This window comes from Alosa sapidissima, chromosome 12 (assembly GCF_018492685.1).
Source record: "Alosa sapidissima isolate fAloSap1 chromosome 12, fAloSap1.pri, whole genome shotgun sequence".
Taxonomy (NCBI): domain Eukaryota; kingdom Metazoa; phylum Chordata; class Actinopteri; order Clupeiformes; family Clupeidae; genus Alosa; species Alosa sapidissima.
This window is the reverse complement of record NC_055968.1, coordinates 12,224,640-12,246,529: the sequence shown is the minus strand read 5'-3', so window position 1 is coordinate 12,246,529 and position 21,890 is coordinate 12,224,640. Positions and strand designations below refer to the sequence as shown.

At 47.8% G+C, this 21,890-nt stretch overlaps 1 protein-coding gene across 1 annotated transcript in view; it reads left to right on the top strand.

Annotated features, from left to right (window-relative positions):
• Positions 1-16,678, top strand: part of dnai3 (dynein axonemal intermediate chain 3) — a 27,005-nt gene extending 10,327 nt beyond the window's left edge. Inside the window, exons 13-23 of the mRNA XM_042056672.1 lie at positions 471-593; positions 1,516-1,589; positions 1,869-2,022; positions 2,224-2,308; positions 4,316-4,431; positions 4,841-4,904; positions 5,964-6,094; positions 7,149-7,353; positions 13,692-13,783; positions 14,673-14,795; positions 16,351-16,678. Of these exons, the coding sequence (XP_041912606.1) occupies positions 471-593; positions 1,516-1,589; positions 1,869-2,022; positions 2,224-2,308; positions 4,316-4,431; positions 4,841-4,904; positions 5,964-6,094; positions 7,149-7,353; positions 13,692-13,783; positions 14,673-14,795; positions 16,351-16,470 (1,287 nt within the window). The 3' untranslated portion in view covers positions 16,471-16,678. The remainder of the gene's footprint in view (positions 1-470; positions 594-1,515; positions 1,590-1,868; positions 2,023-2,223; positions 2,309-4,315; positions 4,432-4,840; positions 4,905-5,963; positions 6,095-7,148; positions 7,354-13,691; positions 13,784-14,672; positions 14,796-16,350) is intronic.
• The last annotated feature ends 5,212 nt before the right edge of the window (positions 16,679-21,890 follow it).

Genomic DNA, 21,890 nt, shown 5'->3' with positions numbered 1-21,890 from the left:
AGACACTCTGACTTATGCATACACAAACACACACACACAGACACACAGACACAAATTGCACACACACATTACATATGACCTCATTTGTCCAGTACCAAACCTCAGCCTTTAACTCAGTGAAGGACAGCTCTCAGAAGCCCCAGTGCTGGAGGAATCCTTATCAAGGCCAAGAGATTTGCTTTCAAGGCCATGCCTATTTGAAAGACTCACTGTGCAAAGCAGTATTGTGGCAAAAACAAAACAATGTCCTTCATTATGGCCTCTTCAACACTGAAGTCCATTTCTAGAGGTCTTTTTCCATAAACAAGGCATTGTGAAAATCTCCACTCTCTCTCTCTCTCTCTCTCTCTCTCTCTCTGTCTCTCTCTCCTGTTTCCTCTGTGCGTATGGCAGTATGGCGGGCAGCTGTCGGCCGACGAGAGCCTGTCGCCTGGCGGAGTACTGTAATCCCTTTGTGTTTGTCTTCACAGCAGGGCTTCGAGGACAAGCTGGAAAGCGAAACTCCCGTCGTGCGCTACTGTGCCGTCTCCGGCATAGACGCTGGTCACAAAGCACCAATTACGGACATACAATGGCTCCCGGAAGGCTTCGAGGTACTCCGGGGTGACGGGGTGGTGGTAGGGGGTGGAAATGGGGTGGGGGTAGTGATTGAAGTCCCAGTCAAATAAGCTCTTTTGACAGGTCATCACCATTTACATGCTTTTGCATTAAAGAATGCAGTCTGACACAAGATTTTGTTTTGTTTTAATGGCTTTTTGGTACTTTGGTGCTCATGGCATAAAACGCCTTTGTGGAAGTAATTTGTCCATGTCACAGTTAGAACTGTGTGCATTGTTTGTTTACATTCATTTGATTGACACTTGGCCATAGTGGAAACTCTGACAGGCCACTTTCTTCAGAGAGTGCAGCAGCGCAGAGCTGTTATTTTATCTGATCTTGAGCAAACGCTTTAAACAAAGTGCCTGCCACCGCACTTGGAGCTCAATACACATTAGGTGCTTTAAAGTGTTCACACTTAATTTAAACCCACTGATACTGGAGACACTTCAGTCAGAAAAGGGCTGGGCTCAATCTCCTATCACCTTAAAGATTTCCCTCCGCTCCAATTAGCTAATGTCAATTTGGCTTCATATCAGTCTGAGAACCACTTTGACAAAACAAAACAAAAAAAGACTGTTTATGATGCCCAGTAAGATTTACTGTAAGGTAATTTACTGCTGTACAATATCAGCAGGGCTTGTCTATAGAGGTCAGGGGTTAAACTGATTATTGACAACCAAGAAATGGTATGCCGATGACCGGTTACGGCAGGCACCCCAAGGTCAGAGAGGACACTGGGTGACCTCACCCTGCTGTAAATGTGTCTTGTGTATTGACTGCCCATCACTGGGTCTCCGTGAAAGCAGGTACTAATCACCTTGAGAGGAGACTGGGGGACAGTTCAGGTCAGCACTTTTATGGAAACACATGGCCATTGGTAGGATTAAGACTTTTATTTGGGTTGTCCATTCATAGGTGTCCAGAACAGGGATTCCGACAGAGAACAAGGCCGGTACCTGTGTGCAAATTGTTACCTGTGCTCCAGACTGGTATGTTCTCCTCGTTCTCCTTAAACAAAGACTTAGACATATGAATGATATATGAATGGTATACTATATATGCCTATATGAATGAATCTATGGATGGATTTACTTATTAAAGCTATTCTAGAGTATATGACACTTGATTAGTAATGTTTTGAATGAATATGTATAGATTTCTGTAGGTTTTAATTAACATCAGATTGATCATCATTGTTTAAACATACAGTAACAAATTTGACCGTGTTATGAGGAATTGTTCTCCTTGTCCCCACCGCTCCATCCCAGCTGTGTGATGTTCTGGGACATCCGTGTGCCATGGACAGGTGGGCATCCTCTGGAGGAGAAGAAGCAGAAGACGGACGAGAGGCCACTGGACAACCCGCACGGCGTGCCCAACATGTTCAAACACCTCGACCTGTCCTGGAAGCCTCTCATGAAGGTCCCCACAAATCTGTGTCTACGTTGTTGCTTATCTTATCTGTGTGAACAACGCATTTAAAACTTAACCAACAGAAATCAACCACTGTGGTTGTTCATGCTGCTTATTTCCTTACTAGAGGCACTTGTCAGGTTTTATCTAACACTGTTTAATGTCTTTCATGTTTCTCTAACAGTGTTTGATATCTTTGATACTTCCTAGGTGTCCCTTCCAAAGATTGACAGCAGCGGTGAATACAGTCCACTCAAATTTTGCCTGCGACACAACACAAGTGACAGCCAAGTGGGTAAGTTGCTGATGGGGTTTCCTACGTCATGAATAATCTATAAAACTCAGATAATGCACTGACATTCTCACATTCCACATGTAACAACCCAAACCACTTCCTTGTCTTTATAAATTATCTACTTCTAGATTGTTCACAGTTCACAGTGCAGCATACAAGGAAGTGATCATCTTGCCTTTGTATCTCTCTCCCTCTCTCTTTCTGTCTCTCTCTCTCTCTCTCTCTCTCTCTCTCTCTCTCTCTCTCTCTCTCTCTCTCTCTCTCTCTCTCTCTCTCTCTGTCTCTCTCTCCCTCTGTGTTTGTAACATCCACTTATTCCCTCCATAGTGCACTGTATAGAGAATAACCGTTATATAGTGATTAACTAGTGCACTAGGTGGTTATACACTATATACTGTACATAGTGCAGTGTGTGGTGAGGGAGAGAATGTTCTGAACGCAGGGTCCATCTGAGGACAGGAGTCATGTCCCTTTGAGTCATGTCTGTGATCTGCAGCAGACCTCAGGGGTGTCCGTGTGCTGGAGGACTTCATAGGCCTGGGGTGGGGATGGGGGAAAGCATCTCAGGTTCCCCCCATGGATGGATCAGTGATCCCAGTGATCAGCAGGCCATGGCTCCCTGACAGACACCCCCCTCCACACGCACACAAACACACACACACACACACTTCTCTGGTTTCATGGCGTTTTATTAAGCAATCGCTCCCAGACAAAGCAGAGCCATTAGGCTTTGTTGACTGTCAGCTGTTTGCAATAAGCTCCCGGAGCCAGAAGATGTCTCCAGAAGAGGCAAGTCTTTGTTCCTGCCTCCGATGTCTCCCTATATTAATTCAAAATTATAGTGAGGTCATGAATTTAATTCGCTGTTAGAGCAGAAAAAAAAAAAAAGTGGTGTGTGGCTTTCTGTAATGGAGTCACGTAGAACTTTGCTCTACTGGGCCTTCCTCTGTCTCTTCCTCTTCCTCCCTCTTTCCCTCCACCTCTCTCTCTCACTCTCTCTCTCTCTCCCCCCATCATATCCCTGTTGGTTTAAGTAATTAACAGGCCAGTCCCCTATGGCATAAAGGCGACAGACTGAGTAATGAGTGCTGGTCAGGCGCCTGTGGTAGGCCACTGGCAGTGCTGCTTGGACCTAATTGAAAAGTGTGACATGGAGAGGTGTCAGATTCACAGCCTTCTAGCACCACTGGCCCTGAGCTCTGTAAGAGATGGACCTCGCCATCTGACCACTGATTATAGTGACTAGTATATAGCGTCATGTACGTACTGTATGTATACAATGAAAATCTACACAAATCTAAATATTTATTAACTATGAAAAGCAGGAAGAATCAAGGGAAAAGAAAGAGACAGTGTGTGAGAGAAAGAGAAAGAGAGAGAGAGAAAGAAAGAGCTGTAACTGGATCCCATTCTCAGATATCTCACTGATACAGATATGGAGGCATGTAAGTGGTCAGTTTTGACCTTGGCTTCAGCGGACACTTATACTACTGAGGCAGAGGGCCACCAAAGGTATTACCCCTGACCCTGCCCTGCCGTCTCCCGGTCGACCCTGTGTCCTCCCTACGCCCTTGCCCTCGGCCGTGCATCGCTGGCTGGACAGATCACTGAGCTGCCGGCTCCTCCTCCCCTCTGTGTGTCCTACAGTGAGAGGGCCCAGGCTCTGGGGTTTACACATCTCTGATATCACTAGACCCAGGGGAAGAAGTAGATCATCGTAGGAAATGGCCACTCGTTATTTTCTATTATGTTTGTCAAAATAAATAGATTTATATAGCCTGAAATACGGCATTACATACTGTAGACATGCTGTTCTGTGCTATGCTGTGTTATGCAATAGCAATTGTTGCCAAGTAGCATTGGCTATAAATTAAACAGCTAAACTAAACAGCAACTAGAAAAATGTTTTTGGCAATTTGTTTTTTTTGCAATAGTCATATTAATTAATAAGATATCCCACATAATCCACAACATTCATATGGTGCTACTGCAAATGTATTTGAACAGCCACAGTCTATGCTGAGAGATCGGACATACCTGACTACAGTCTGCTCCGAGTTCCCTCAGCCAAGAACCTGAAACCTTTGGAGGATATCTGTACCAAGTTCTATGTCGGAACAGAGGTGAGCAACAACACTCAAGTCATGTATATTAAGCAATGATGCAGTCATTTGATAATGAGCAATAACCGCAGAAACGTGCTGTTGGCACCTCTCTTCCAGGAATTCCGTGTTATGAAGATGATTCAGATTACGATGCTCATAAATGTGTGTCTGTGTGTCTGTGTGTCTGTGTGTCTGTGTGTGTGTGTGTGTGTGTGTGTGTGTGTCTGTGCTACTACCAGATCCAAAAAACTCTGTTATCTGTGTGTGTGTGTATGTGTGTGTGTGTGTGTGTGTGTGTGTGTGTCTGTGCTACTACCAGATCCAAAAAACTCTGTTATCTGTGTGTGTGTGTGTGTGTGTGTGTGTATGTGTGTGTGTCTGTGCTACTACCAGATCCGAGAATCTCTGTTATCTCTTTTGCCTTCAGGATGGTGAGCTGATATACACAGACTGGAAGATGGAGAAGGATAATGACTCTGGAAGACTGTTTAGTAAGAGAAGATTATAATACAATATACAGACAAATGCAACATCCACATATATTTGTTGCAGTCAGTGTTCATTTACAGCCATGATGTTGCATGAAATGAGCAGCCACAGTACCTTTTTAGTTAGGGAACGTGCGCACATACAAATTAAGGTGCAGGAGCCAAAAGTTCCGCACACTTGCCCTCCGTTTTTTTAGTTTATTTGAGTTCAATCCCCAACACAAATGACGTTTGGAGCCCTTGGGCTCTTCATCAGACTCAGCAGCCACAGTGCCGTGGCATGTCTAGTTATTTAATATCTGAAAAATCTCGCTGCCTGAAGGAGGTCACTGAGTCTAGTCGCAAACAATGTCAGCCTTATCTAACACCTTTACTCTCTCCTTACGCATAGCTGAGGTTTCCCTCTGTGACACATTTCATTGGATTTATGTTGAGGTATTGCCATTGACAGAGAGCCAAGAGGGACTAATTAAATCCAATTTCTTCATGACTGAGTCTCCCTGAAAATCAAACACAGCAATTTTGAGTTAATTACTGGTTATGAGATTATGGTCTGTCCTGTCAAGTTTACTTTGGCAGGGTTTGTGCATTCGATTATTCAGTAAATTGCACAACATATCGTACGGAGTGGGAGGATGGATTATTGGTTTTGCATGAAGAGGAAATTGTTGTGTATAAACCCCATATCCGTCTTGCTGTGTAATTGAACTCTGATGAGATGAAAATATTTATTCCCTCCCGGCAAATGCTGCTTTCCATAGTGAATTATAGCGGATATGGGTATATGAATCTATGCTGTAAAAATGTCATGTACACACACACACACACACACACAGAGAGAGAGAGAGAGAGACACACACACACACACACACCCACACACAGACGCATATGCCTATAATAGTCCTTGGTGCATCTGCAGAAATAGTTATTCAACCAGAGCTTTCTTTTACCTCTCTCCTTTTCTTTTCCTTACTTCTTTCTCTCTCTCTCTCTCTCTCTCTCTCTCTCTCTCTCTCTCTCTCTCTCCCTCTCTCCCTCTCCCTCCCTCTCTCTCTCTCTCAGGTCCCAAACCCAGCCACCGTTACATTATCCACGATGGTCTGGTGAACACTGTCCGCCGCTCGCCATTCTTCGAGGACATCATCTTGACAGTAGGCGGCTGGACGTTTGCCATCTGGAAAGAAGGGGTCATGGTAAATCCACAGACATCGACAGCAGAGCGGACCGCAGTGCAACGTTCAGCAGAGCTCGTATTGAGTGTAGCCTCAACATGCACAGAAGTGCTTACACAAGTGCTGACATCGGCGTGCCACCATCACCAACTTAAGTGAAGTCTTTATTGCTGTGCACAACGTTTCCCCTGATTCATGCTTAGGTTGCATTAGGCTACATTACATTACAATTGGCTGACACATTTTTAACCAAAGCAACTTACAACATGGTAGACAGTTAAAAGCTTTTTAAAGCAATTCTCCCAACAATTCTAGAACAATTTAAAACAATTTAAAGGTAGGGTACTTGGGTAAAAGTAAGGTGTCTTTGGGGTGACACTGAATCTTATTCATTAGTGGTGCACATGGACTCTTAGACTGATGGATTGGGTCAGAATGGAAAAACATCTTTATCTTTATACAGTTTATGGCAGGTTCTTGTTTTCTTCGTCATTCTCAGAGCATGTTGCTTTTTAGGTGACTTATTTCCTCTGTCTTTCTAGCTGTCATTCTTTAGTTTGCATGTTGGTGCACGATGTACTTCTTGATCACAGAGCTCAAGTAGGCTATACATATCATGGAAATGAAATAGTTTTCCGCCATTAAACGCCCACACTTTCTTGCTTAGACGTGTAAAGCCTGGGCATGTATGTCTTCATATCAAGCATGCACTGCATTTAAGTGTAATCTATAATGTGTTAAGAACTATATGAGAAGGACATGTCTAAGCACTGGGATTCCCCCAGTGTATTATACGAGTGGTTCAACCTATCCTGAATTGAGACCATTAAACTGGAGATGTATGTGCAACATGCAGGGGTCTAGTTGTTCTGTCTGTGCTACATACCATGTGTGTACTGTGTCACTGTGTACAGTACTTGGTTTGGGTGTGCATGTAAATTCTTTTGTAGTTCTTGTAGTCTTTTTTTTTTTTTCTGGTGCATAGAAGTTACCATGGTCTGATTTCTGCCCGCTAACAGAACACTTTCATACTCAATGCTCCTTTTGGGATGTGGCTGATCTCTTGCCTTTGCAGGTGAGCCCCATCATCCTGTCCCACTGCTCCCAGACCCGGTGCACTAAGGGCTGTTGGTCCGGCTCCCGGCCGGGTGTGTTCTTCATCGGGAAGGAGGACGGCAGTATCGAGGTGTGGGATCTGCTGGAAAAGACCCACGAGCCCTCGCAGGTCCAGAACATCACCACCTTTCAGATCACCAGCATCAAGCCCTGGATCATCTCCTGTGAGTTCTCCCTTATTATGACCATGCTGCACAACGTCACTCAAAAGAAGCATGTTAGACACAGGAGGACTATAGACCTATAGACCCTTTCAACTGCATAAACAAACATATGCATTCCTAAGGCATTTCGGTGGCACAGAAAACAACATTGAGCTAATGGTAACCTGGCGACAAAAAAAAAAAAAAAAAAAAAATGTACAATGTCAACATTTTGTGGAGCAATACATTAAAGTCAGATTTATTTTCATCTGGTATCTGCGTTGGTTTTGAACGTTTTAACCGGAAACCCCCTAGGAACAGATTGAAAGGGTCTATACTATATAGGATATATATATATATGTCACGGTTCAGACAGACGACCAGAGGACCACAATTGCGTCACACCAGAAAGTTTATTAAACTTAAGGGAAAAGGGAAGTAGGGAGTGAGTGAAGGCTCCAGGGGTTACTGGGAATAACAGGGATACAGGGGTTCCGTCCAATGTGCTGTGTCTGTGTCCCACCCAGTGGCAGCGATGCGTCCTATGACGCCGGTGGTGGGTGGTCCGGAAGTCCTGGGGGGGGAACACAGACACAACAGGGCGGATGAAACAAGGCAGAAGTACAGTTCAAGGGAAATCCAAATTCGTAGTAGCAAGGCAGAAAGCAGGTCTGGTTTTCTGGGGCAGAAGAGTATCCAAGATTCAGGCAGGTCCGGGGTCACAAAACAAGAGTGAGCCAGAAGCGCGAGCAAACAGGTTCCGGGTGTGAGCTTTGCAGACGATCTGACAAAGGAGAGCTGAAAGACAGGGCTTTAAATACTGGGAGAGGTTAGTGGGTAATGCAGCGCAGCTGGCAGAGTAATTAGAGCAGAGCAGAGCAGGGACAGGTGGAGCTAGTTAGGCTGAGTAGAGAGAGTGGTGAGCAGAGTGGAAGATAATGGAAACCAATTAAGGTGGTAACCCGGTGGAGTGAGAGGGCTCATGACAGAACCCCCCCCCCAAGGGACGGCCCCAGAAGTCCCAAGAGCAACACCACGCCGGGCGGGAGGAGGGGAGCCGGAGGAGGGCTAGAACTCCTCCGAACGGTCCGAGTGAACGTCCTCATCCTCGGAGGAAGCCGGAGGGTCGTGGTCGGGAGATGGGACAGGTCCCGAGACAGGGTCAGGCACAGGACAGGAAGCCGAGCGGGCAGGACGGTCAGGGACCCCTCTGGGGCGGCCCCTACGGATTGCAGGTTGATCAGGATGCCGTCGGTGGAAGGCGGTGATGAGAGTCCGATCCACAATCCGACTAGCCGGGACCCAGGTCCTTTCCTCAGGTCCATAGCCCTCCCAGTCAATGAGGTACTGGAGACCCCTACCCCTCCGTCTGGACCGAAGCAGGCGGCGGACGGTGTAAACCAGACCACCATCGACGAGCCGTGGAGGAGGAGGAGAAGGCGCAGCAGGGACCAGCGGACTCTCATGAATGGGCTTAATCTTAGACACATGGAAAGTGGGGTGCACCCTCATGGAATTAGGCAGTTGGAGCCGGACAGCAGTTGGGCTAATCACTCTTACAATAGGGAATGGGCCAAGGAACCGAGGTGCCAGCTTTTGCGACTCCACCCTGAGTGGCAGGTTCTTCGATGACAACCACACCCTTTGACCAACATGGTAGGTGGGAGCAGGAATTCTCCGACGGTTGGCCCCGGTAGTGTAGCTGGCAACGGATCTGAGGAGTGTGGCTCGGGCTTGTGACCAGGTGCGGCGACATCGACGGGCAAAAGCAAGTGCAGATGGGCAAGTAACCTCCCCTTCCTGGCTGGCAAATAGAGGAGGCTGGTATCCATAAACACATTGGAAGGGGGACATACCGATGGCAGAGCAGGTCAGAGAATTGTGTGCGTACTCCACCCATGTCAATTGCTGCGACCAGGAGTGGGGGTTGCGTGAGGTCATGCATCGCAGTGCCTTCTCGAGCTCCTGATTTGCCCGCTCTGACTGCCCATTGGATTGGGGATGGAATCCGGAAGTCAGACTGACTGTGGCTCCCAGCAGGTGACAGAACTCCTTCCAAAAGGCGGAGGAGAATTGTGGGCCACGGTCAGAAACTACATCCCTTGGCAGTCCGTGGATCCGGAAGACGTGTTCCAGGACCACCTGGGCGGTCTCCTTGGCGGTTGGGAGCTTGGGGAGGGGAACGAAGTGTGCCATCTTGCTGAATCGGTCAACTATGGTCAGAATGACGGTCATGCCACTTGAAGGGGGCAGCCCTGTGACAAAGTCAAGGGCGATGTGAGACCAGGGACGTCTGGGCACAGGCAGGGGCTGCAGCAATCCGGCTGGGGGCTGGCAGGACGACTTGTGTTGGTTGCAGATGGGGCAGGCTTGGACGAATTCCCGTACATCCCTTCTCAGAGAGGGCCACCAGAACCTCTGGGCGAGCAGGTTGTAAGTGCGGGTGGAGCCAGGGTGACAAGCTAGGCGGGAGTCATGTCCCCACTGAATGACCTGGGACCTCAGGTTTTCGGGGACAAACAGGCGGTCAGCTGGGCAAGCGCTGGGACCTGGCTGGTTACGGAGAGCTTCCAGCACCTGTTCCTCAACAGCCCAGGTCAGAGCTGCTACGATGCAGGGACTTGGCAGAATCGACACAGGATCCTTGGAGGGGGTGTCATCCTTCTGGAATTGACGGGAGAGGGCGTCTGGCTTGGTGTTGCGTGATCCAGGCCGGTATGACAGAGTGAAATTAAACCTGGTGAAGAACAGGGCCCAGCGGGACTGCCTGGAGTTCAACCGTTTGGCCGTGCGGATGTACTCCAAGTTCTTATGATCGGTCCAAACGAGAAATGGAATGGTGGACCCCTCCAGCCAGTGACGCCACTCCTCCAAGGCAAGCTTCACAGCCAGCAGCTCTCGGTTCCCTATGTCGTAATTGCACTCAGAGGGGGACAACCGACGTGAGAAAAAGGCACAGGGATGTAGCTTCCTATCCTCCGCAGCCCACTGAGAAATCACAGCACCAACTCCCACATCCGAGGCGTCCACCTCCACAATGAATTGCCGGTCCACATCAGGCATCTGGAGGATGGGAGCGGAGGTGAACCTTACCTTGAGGGTACTGAAGGCTTTGTCGGCTGCTGGGGTCCAGGTGAAGGGTTGCTTGGTGCTGGTTAGAGCAGTGAGAGGGGCAGCAATGGTACTGTAGTTCCGGATAAACTTTCTATAGAAGTTAGCAAACCCCAGAAACTGTTGCAGCTTCTTTCTGTTCTCCGGAACTGGCCATGAAGTGACTGCTGATATTTTGGCAGGATCCATTTGGATACTTCCCTCTGCCACTATGTACCCCAGGAAGGCCACTGTCTTGACGTGAAACTCACATTTCTCTGCCTTGGCGTAGAGGGAATTCTCCAGGAGACGATGAAGGACTTGCTGGACATGGCGGGTGTGTTCAGACAGGTTTCTGGAGTAGATTAAGATGTCATCCAGGTAAACGAAGACAAACTTGTTTAACATGTCCCGCAGCACATCATTCACTAGAGCCTGGAACACAGCAGGAGCATTGGTGAGGCCAAAAGGCATAACCAGATACTCGTAGTGGCCTGTTGGTGTATTGAATGCGGTTTTCCATTCATCTCCCTCCCGGATCCGCACTAGGTGGTAAGCGTTTCTGAGATCCAACTTGGTAAAAACAGTGGCTCCCTGGAGCAACTCAAAGGCAGAGGTGAGCAGAGGCAGAGGGTAACGGTTTTTCACTGTGATGTCGTTGAGTCCCCTGTAGTCGATGCAGGGGCGAAGAGATCCGTCCTTCTTCCCCACAAAGAAGAAGCCAGCACCAGCAGGAGATGAAGATGGACGGATTAATCCTGCGGACAGAGAGTCGTTGATGTAGTCCTCCATGGACTTTCTTTCAGGAGCAGACAACGAATAAAGACGGCCCTTTGGAGGGGCTGTTCCAGGGAGGAGGTCGATGGCACAGTCGTACGGTCGGTGAGGGGGCAGAGATGTGGCTCTTGCTTTGTTAAACACTTCTCTGAGACCATGGTAGCATTCTGGGACATTGGAGAGGTCAGGAGCGGAGTTAGTGGGTACTGGCCGAGGGGGTAGTGCGGCAGCAAGCAGGCAGGTTCGGTGGCAGTCCTCCCCCCACTCCCTGATCACCCCGGTCACCCAGTCGAGCTGAGGGTTGTGCCGGCGGAGCCATGGGTAACCCAGGATGAGGGGTTGGCCTGGAGAGGGGAGCAGGTGAAACTGGATAGTTTCTTGATGGTTTCCGGACAGACCCATCGAGACCGGGGCTGTGACATGAGTGACCGATCCGAGTAAGTGTCCGTCCAGTGCCCGGGCAGGAATAGGAGGTGTCAAACGGTGGTTCTCCAGTCCCAGTTGGCGTGCCAGTTTGATGTCCATTATGTTGGCTTCGGCGCCAGAATCCACCAGAGCAGCCAGGGTGTGAGTTGAGTCAGAGAGGCGGAGGTGAACTTGCAGCAGGGGTTTGCGGTCGGAGGACTGGATGGTCATTGAGCTCAACCGGACTCCCCCTATGCCCGGTGAGCTTCGGCTTTTAAAAGGGCAGGTTACCACACGATGTCCATCACCTCCACAATAGAGGCAGAGGTTTGAGGTGAAGCGGCGCTGGCGCTCTGCAGGAGTGAGAGAGGCTCGCCCAATCTCCATGGGCTCAGACTGGTCAAGCTGACTTGGGTGAGTGGCAGTAGATGACAGGAGCCCCGTCGGATCTCTCCGAATGCCGGTAGTTGGTGGACCTTGGCGCCCCCTCTCACGACGACGGGTCTGTATCCTTCTGTCGATCCGGACAGTCAGTGCGATGGCTTCATCAAGAGTGGAAGGCAGTTCATGGGAGACCAACTCGTCCTTGATATAGTCGGCCAAGCTATGGAAGAACGCGTCCACCAACGATGGTGTGTTCCAAGAACTTCGTCTTGCCAGGGTTCGGAAGTCGATGGAATGGTCTGCGACTGTACGTCTGCCTTGTCGAATACTGAACAGTTCACGAGACGCCTCTGCGGTTGGTGAATCCAGGTCAAACACCTTCAGCATCTCCTCAGCAAACAGGTTGAAGGTTGCACATGCGGGGGTTTGACGTTCGAACTCTGCTGTTCCCCAGAGTCGAGCTCGGCCCGTCAGGTGAGTGATGGCATACCCAACTTTAGCCCCTTCAGTGGCGAAGGTCCTTGGCTGCAAGGAGAACTGAAGTCGGCAGCTAGTCAGGAATGGCCGGACCTGGGTTGAATCGCCGTTGAACCGCTCGGGGTCTCCAATCTTGGGTTCCGGAGCAGCGGCTGCAATGACCGGGGCAGGTAACTCGGGGGCAGGGCTGGTGGGCGGAGTGGCTGGGGTAAGGTTGGGGAGGAGTTGGATGATCATGGCGAGTTGCTGCTGGTGCTGCTGGAACTGCTGATGCTGTTGGTGGCCGACCTGAAGCAGGGAGGTGATGTCGCCGCTCATGCGGGCTAGCCCTCTCTCAGTGTGTTCCAGGCGTTGCATGGCGGTGGGTTGCTCAGGTTCGTCGGTTTCCATGTCGGGGAAAGTGTGCGCTGAGTCCATGATGGTCAGATCGTACTGTCACGGTTCAGACAGACGACCAGAGGACCACAATTGCGTCACACCAGAAAGTTTATTAAACTTAAGGGAAAAGGGAAGTAGGGAGTGAGTGAAGGCTCCAGGGGTTACTGGGAATAACAGGGATACAGGGGTTCCGTCCAATGTGCTGTGTCTGTGTCCCACCCAGTGGCAGCGATGCGTCCTATGACGCCGGTGGTGGGTGGTCCGGAAGTCCTGGGGGGGGAACACAGACACAACAGGGCGGATGAAACAAGGCAGAAGTACAGTTCAAGGGAAATCCAAATTCGTAGTAGCAAGGCAGAAAGCAGGTCTGGTTTTCTGGGGCAGAAGAGTATCCAAGATTCAGGCAGGTCCGGGGTCACAAAACAAGAGTGAGCCAGAAGCGCGAGCAAACAGGTTCCGGGTGTGAGCTTTGCAGACGATCTGACAAAGGAGAGCTGAAAGACAGGGCTTTAAATACTGGGAGAGGTTAGTGGGTAATGCAGCGCAGCTGGCAGAGTAATTAGAGCAGAGCAGAGCAGGGACAGGTGGAGCTAGTTAGGCTGAGTAGAGAGAGTGGTGAGCAGAGTGGAAGATAATGGAAACCAATTAAGGTGGTAACCCGGTGGAGTGAGAGGGCTCATGACATATATATATATATATATATATATATATATATATATATATATATATATATATACTGTATGAGTATATAGACCATTCAGATATGCCGTATCAAATCATGCCTTATTCAAATTCTGCATCCAATGGGTAATGTATATTACACAACATCTGTTCATTTATTCAAACAGCAAAGCAGCATCTTCTGGCTGTGTCTGACCACTTTGGCACATTGCATATCCTGGAGATTCCCTGGACACTGAGAAGCCCTTCCAGCAATGAGGTGTGTTAACAATGGCTCAGTGCAGTAAAGGAAAAACACTCAGAACTTCACTCTCTCTTCACTGGTAATGTCTATGAGCAGTAAGAACATGCTCACAGTGCTATTAATGCTCACTGTAAGAAATTGCTCGCACAGTGATGTCTATGGATGAACGTTAGAAAATGCTTGCAATGCTTCTCACAGTTAGAAAATACCCACAGCCATGATGATTTATCATCAGAATATGCTCATAAAGCTCACTCTGGCGATGTCTGTTAACAGTAAAAATACAGTATGCTCACACTGAAATTGCAACAGTGCACTTGACTTGTGTCACAAAGGGATGGATTACTGAATGGGCCTACCGGGTCCAGGCCCAGGGGCCCTGAAGTTCAAGCCTTTGCGTGAAGTCACTACTACTGTATGCTCTCCACCCCGATATCTGAATAGGGCCCCTCAGTCAAATAGCACGGGTTATGTTATGTGATATGTCTTAATAGGGCCCCTCAATCATATATGGGTATGTTATTCACCCCTGATATTTGAATGGGGCCCCTCCGTCAAATAACACAGATCACACTATGTGTGATAATCATGCTTTGTAATTCCCATCTTTTTTCACAGCAAGATGCTTTAATGCCTTAAATCTGTTGAAAGCTATGTCATATTTGTAAGTCTCAATCTGTCCCTTTCTTTCCACAAAACTTACATAACATAATTTAAGGGGTTATTTTTCAACATTTTGTTTTGGGGAGGCATGCCCCCGGACCCCTCTACCATTGCTGTGTTACTAACTTCCTCAGGTGGGGAGAGGGGGCCATTTTCATGTCTGTGCCAAGAGGCCCAGTGGCTCATAATCCATCCATGGCGACACACTCCAGTGAAGGTTATTGATTTCTCCGCTGTACAGAAGCAGAGCATAAGCAAGTACTTTGACAAAGAGGTGGACAGGCTGATCTACGTTGAGAAGAGACGGGAGGTGAGGGCGAAGGAGAAGAAAGAGGCGGAGGCCGAGGATCTCAAGAGGAGGATGGTGAGTTCTTCAAGCGACTCTTTACTTTTCCCCACGCCACAGTTACTACACTCTTAGGAACACTGTTTGCAGTTGGTGGCAGTTGGTCATAATGCTCAAATGCGCAAAATGCTCCATGAGTCAATAGTGTAGTTGATACACACTATACATTTTGGAAAACAATTTATGTCCACTACCTGAGACTATATTGTTTCAAATGTCAACTTTATTGCTTAGTTTAATTTTAGGATAGTAATTATGTATGAAAGGAAAAGTTATGGAATAACTTGCTTATAAGAAGGCAACAATATGCTGATCAGGATCATTTCCACTATGTATGTATGTGTGTGTGTGTGTGTGTATCTGTGTGTGTGTGTGTGTGTGTGTGTGTGTGTGTGTGTGTGTGTGTGTGTGTGTGTGTGTACATGCATGTGAGAGTCTGTGTGTGTGTGTGTGTGTGTGTGTGTGTGTGTGTGTGTGTGTGTGTGTGTGTGTGTGTGTGTGTGTGTGTGTGTGTGTGTGTGTGTATCTATAATTATCCTCACACACACAGCAAATTTGGTTAGCTGTTTATTGAGTCCCGCCCAGCCTCAGACTGCACTTTGTCTTCATCAACATAAACAAAGTGCCTGGTGGCTTATCAGTCCACCAGTGGCCTTAAATGAATGTTTACAGAGCAGATTACAATGAGTGAGATTCGGTAGGGTAGATGTAAATGTAAAAGACAAATAAACTGCATTGTTCCCTGTGGCTGCTCATGATATGCATCAAAGATTATAGAATGCAATGAGCTGAAATCTTACATTTGCAACATGTGGTTCTGTGGTCCAGGATGAACCACCATGTGAAAATGTGACACGTTTTCACAGCAGCCCTGTTTGGTGGTTAGCTTGACAGTTTTAGTATTTAAAAAATGCTACAATTTAGTTTTAGAAAATGTTGCTAGAATAGGTTGCCAGGTATGCAGGTGAGTCATTAGAAATTGTTGCTAGAATAGGTTGCCAGGTATGCAGATGAGTCACACTGCTCCATCTGGCATGTTGTTATTTGTGTGAAACACTTTGAGTGGCCATTGTGCTGGAAAATAGGCTTTATAAATAAATGAATCTTACCTTATCTGTAGGCGAAAACGGCTTACGGCTGCCTTAATCATAAGCATATGAATCCTATCTAAATTATCCCTGAGCTACAAAACTGTGAGGGAGCCACCTCTGGCTGCTATCTATCAAAACAAAACTAGTTTATTTTCCTCTTGGGCGTCCCAGGATGTTTTCTTTCCTTGTCCCCTTCTCCCTGTGGAGACCCAAGTAAATGAAGACAGAAAAGGGGGTTTGGTCAACAAACGTTTAGACAGTCCTTCACCACTGCTTTTTTTCACTAAAGCCAGAAAATACTTTGTCATTGCTGTTTGTGTAGCCATGGAGACAGTGCACAATCTACACCCCCCCCCCCCCCCCCCCACCATCCTGAGTCTGTCTTGCAGGTGCCTGTTTTCATCTGAGGTGCTTCCTTATGCAGTTTCGATCTGAGGTTTGTCATTCTTTTTCTTTTTCATTTGAATGATTTGTTGTTTCAGCAACCTGTGGCACAGGAGAAGTCGCTGGAGCAGATGGAGGAGGAGGCTCAGAAGGAGTATGAGGCCTATTTGGCCATGGAGAAGGTCATCATGAAGGACATGGGATTAGCTGAAGACTAGTCTGTCATCTGAAACCTTTCAGACACACACACACAGACACACACACACACACACACACACACACACACACACACACACACACACACACACACATCCAGTTTCCAGTGGACTTGCTGCCATCTGTAAAAAATATAACTTTGATGTATCGTTGTATAAAAATCTAACTCAGTGTTATTGTATATGAGATTAAAAATTAATTAGCTTTTAATGAATCGCCTCAAACAGTTTTCTCAAATTTCTCCCTGCGCTCATCATTTTTTTTTTTAGAGATGATATGGGTTTCTCGTTGGAGTGTAGTATCTGGTTACTTGCCACAGTTCATCATTTGGTGTGTTTGCTCGGAGAGCTCTCCCTAATGCAGTAATGAAATACGTGGTTAATATAGGAGAGGCCCAGCTTGGCAGGAAATCATTTCATGGAGGTTTGGTTTCATGGCTGTGAGTTTAAGCCGCCCAACAGAAAGGTATTGACCACCACGCGCACGTCTCGTATTGATTTGATTTATCGATCCGCTCCAGAGTGCCACCGAGCGAAAACACCCGGACAACAAGCCAGAATGGAAAATAAGTAGTGACTGGCGTCTTGGTGAAAAGTTTTCAAGGTGTTTTAAATTCAGTGTCCCTGAACATCAGAGGAGCGCAGACATGTGCAGAGACTGTTAACAAGGTCCCAGAGTATTCACAGTTGCCAAGGTTGTTTCTCTTTTTGCTTCTTTCTTTCTTTCTTTCTTTCTTTCTTTCTTTTTTTACTCTTCTTTCTGCTTTTCTGTCTTGTCTGTCTTTATCTTTAATTTCACATCTACTATGAAAAAAAAGTTCTTTGTTTTTTTTTATATCAGTCTCACACTGGCAACAATGTAAATGCACCTTTTTAAATGTTTACCTTCTTGGTGGGTTAGACCTACAGTAGGGAGGGAATCAGTGTGTGTGTGTGTCTGGCAAAGAAATTAACAGTGTCAAGCAAGGGGGGGATGGGGGCTTGTGTGTGTGTGTGCAGTCAGTCCATTTCAGGTCAAGAGTAAGCAAACAGAGGCACACTGAGCTGCAACAGCCGGTGGTGAATATTGAAGGCCGGGGGTGTTGGGAGAGGGAGGCGGCAGCACTGCATTATGCAGGAGGCCTCTGTTTGTTGCCAGGTTTCACTCAGTAGGTCAGATAGCCATGATGAGAGCGTGATGAGAGAGAGACAGAGAGAGAGAGAAAGAGGGGGGGTAGTGACAGAGGGAGAGAGGGAGTGAGAAAGAAAGAGAGTGATGGAGAGATGCTGTGAGGAAAGGAGAAAAAGAGCTCAACACAGAAGGAGAAACAGACAGGAAGCGCAAGAGAGAGAAAAGGAGGGCCAGAGAGAAAGTGAGGGATAGAAAGAGAAAGAGGGAGAGAAAGAGGGCAGTGACTGGTCCTCAGATAGGAAATGAGAGGCACTGGAGCCATAAACAGATACACCACATTGGTGACTTCACTCTTTCCATCACACACTTCCAAAGTTCCATAGACCTGACAGAGAGAGAACAGGACTGTGTGTGTGTGTGTGTGTGTGCGCGCGCATCCATGAGTGCCATACCGACTGAAAAGATGGAGTGCATTTGTGATTTTTGTTTACTAAGAGATTCTCTGATGTGCATGCCCACCACCGAGTCTCTGTTCACCCACCAGATACAGAGCAACAGAGCCCTTGTGTTTGTTTACACGCATGCCAGCTGGGGCAAAATCATCCATGCGAGGGCCCGGCTCCCAGACTCCTTACACCCCTACTGCTAACAGGGCATTCATCTTGTCAGATTTCACTCCCTTGATTTCTTCATTTAAGCCCCCAGAGAGATTTCCTCAAATGCTTGCAGCCAGGACCCTGTGCAGTTGGCTGCAGTGACATTGGATTTGACCAAGGGGGTCTGTGAGGACATTGTGTGTGTGTGTATGAGGGAGAGAGAGAGAGAGAGTATGTGTGTGTGCATGAGGGAGAGAGAGAGTGTGTGTGTGTGTTTGTGTGTGTGTGTGTGTGTGTGTTCGGGGAGGCGGAGAGGGGTGGGGTGCACTGCACATTCCTGTTTTATCACCCCTCTCGAGATTCTCCAAATCCTGGGAAACAATGTGAGCAGGTGCTGGGCAGAGGGGGCGTAAATCTGCCCTGTCGAATGAAGCCATTGCAGCGGTATTGTGCTGGGGGGGGGGGGGGGGGGGCAGTAGAGCCATTCTGTTAGGGGTGTGTGTGGGGTGGGGGGGGAGTAATGTGCCACATGTTGTGGTGCCTGAGTTTCTACACCCCCCCCCCCCCCTTACCTCCCACCCCAACCATCTGCATAAGCACAAGTGCCCCTGACACGCTGTGTGGTTGTAGGCCTCGCGTGAAACGGCTCATGACACCACCTCCCTGAACAGCACATGAATGCAAAGGCACGCAGGAGGAGGGAGGGAGGGAAGATGAGCTTGTGGGGGGGGGTCTCCACTCAGTCCTGTTAAAAACCACTCGGTGTTCGTACACAGCCTTTGCTTTCTAAGTGGACAACAAACTTAGTGGCTCAGACCGAGCCATCAATATTCCCAGCCAATCAGCACATGCTTCAAGAGCATTGAGGGGAGAGGAGGTATTTGATTGGCCAGTAAGTGTAAACGTCACCAACCTTTCACGAAACTGAAACCTGATTATAAAGGCCAAGTTTGATCAAAGTGTAATGATATGTTAGAACATGAAGAGTTCACAAGTTTTAATTTTAGTTAGTCAGTAGGACTATTAGTTATGTCAGTGGGACATAATACAGGCACTTGATATGAAGTGTGTTTCTTATTTTAGCTTGATGGTGCTAAACATCCTCTGTAAAGCCTAATGTAACATCACATCATCTACCCTTTATTTAGTCTAAGCCTTGGCAAATGCATTGAGGTAAAAGGCCCCATAATTAGATAAGCGTGTGGTCTTACTGAAGTAGATGCAGCACCTTAAAGCTGTTTTATTTTTAGTAAGATCTGATCTCTGAGGCTGACATCAGCTCTTATAGCTGTCCCTCGCACTCCAGGGGCACTCGACACTTTCTCAAGTGCAGCCTGAGTCAGTAGGTAACCTGAGTCCAAGGCGTTTCGCTCAGCATGACGGGGCATCCCAGGAGAGTGTGGGTAGGGGGGGGATTCGTGGTGACATCATACATTAAAGCAGCATCCAGCCGTGATATCTCTCTATCCCACAGGATTAAAAGAAGGGGCAAAAAAAGATAAATAAGCACTTCATTGGCGAAACCCGGCCTGCTGTGGCTTGGCTGAATAGAAACCAGTTGGACCATAGAATTGTGGGAGGCAGCCAGCCTGCAAACTGCAGGCCTGCTCAGGAGAACACTGCTGTCAGAGGATGATGTTTAGCTCCAAGTTATGGTTACTCACAACCTTAACACACACTCTGTCCTACTCACTGACACACACACACACACGCTGTTCTCAGGCTGATGACAGTTCATCCTGTCTGTGTATTGTGTGGAGGTTGCACCTCTCCTTCAGAAGAGCACAGCTCTGATGAGAAGCTTATTTTGGGAGGAGGATTAGCCTTATTAAAATGAAATATCCTAGTCCTGAGTGACAGTGCTATGGAGGAGAGCAACATTCACTGAGGTTAAGCCACTGCCGTGTGTGTGTGTGTGTGTAAGAGAGAGAGAGCATGCCGTCACCAGAGATCTAAGCGCCCTGAGACCTGGACAGAGCCACCAGAAACATCTGTCAATGGCCTGTCAACGATAGGCTATGCAGCCTTCTGATGAGCTGCCAAAACTCAGGGCAGATCCAATGAGAGCAAAAGAAGAAAAGGTTGGTTAGGGGAAAAAAAACATCAAAAACCTGCAGGTCTATTTTTTTCGTATAATTGTAAAATGTGATTAATGGCCTTGCTATTGGGGGGACACTGCACACATGGAATGCCGAATGCCGTTCCTTCTTCCAGGGATAGCTGAGGAGAGTTCCCAGCAATTATAGCAGCTTATCCCCCCCCCCAGTCACCACGCTGCGTGCCCCAGTCCGGTTTCACTAGTCGGCGGCGTGTAACCTATTAATCTACCGGCATAATCTGCTTTGGGCAGCGATCGGTGACAAGAAGAAAATGAAAATGCCCCAATTTGTCTTTTTTAATTAATACCCCAGAGAACATAATCCACAAGTGCCCCGGGGGGAAAGGGGGGGGGGGGGGGGGGGGTAAAGTCGCTCCGCTGGGCTCCTTTGGTTTTCCCAGGTGTGCTATCTCCAGCCAAACAGGGAGGGGCCCCGTATTAGATTCTCCTAAATTGCCCCCATACCCCTCCCCTCTATACACAGTAAGATCAAGAGCCCCCTCCTCAGTTGGCTTTCTGCAGGGAAGAGATAGCCTGCAGGAGTCCTGGAGGGCAAGGATGGATGGGGACCAATAAGACACAGGTCTAGTCTCTCATAATGCAGGTGGCTGTTTGCTTCAGATAAGGACTCTCCAGTCTATAATCTCTTGACAACAATTCTCTGGTTGGTATGGAATAAAGTTTAAGTTAAATTCATGTGTGCAAATTGGTCATCCCTGCTCAAGTTGAAGGCTATTCTTCATTGGCAGAGAATAATATATAAAACATATATAACTCCAAATTCTGTTCAAGTTTTTCTTGTGTTTAAATGGGGGCTACTATAGGGACCGGCTTGTTGAGTTATGTCCAATCTTCCTCAAATGTGCAACATGTCAAAATCATAAAGTATTCACCTGTAAATCGTAGCACGCGAGGCACTCAGTGTACCTGTGATTTACAACATCACGCGAGCTCGCAACAACACCCCCCCCCCCCCCCCCCCCCCCAAAAAACCATTATGTGCACTGACATCAGAGACAGCTAAAGACAGCACGGTGCCTGGAGATACTAATTCCATACATTCAGTGATGTCTGTGGCTGTTATTTAACTTTTATCACCTGGCAGAGGTGCAGTGGGGATCTCTGAGGTGGGGGAATGCCCCAGAGGATGTAAACCTAACCTGTTCCCCGACCGGGACATTCCCTTCAACACGGCCAGGCAACGACCCAAGAACAGCGAGAGGCCAGATGGACTAATAACAGTCTGCAAACGTACTCCTAAGGGGTTGCCTTAGGGAACCCCCTACTGAACTGTTTAGTATGGTCAGTAACACCGGTCAGATACAAGTGCTTGAATTGGTCATGTTTGCCCTACTGGAACAAGTGATATCATGTTGCTTACTGTAGTTTGTCATCGTCTGCTGTGTGGGTGTATTTTTACGGTAGGCTACTAAGACTTAAGTTTAGCTGGCATGTGACCACAAGACACCTCACATGATTTTTTTTTTTTGCACTTATGGTTACGCAAGTGTACAGAACTCTTGTTGCCCCTTCACACAGAACTAGATTGGTGAAGAACTGTACATGACACTTAAACTGAGGAGGAATGGGCACTACAGAAGAGTAAAACAGTCAGATG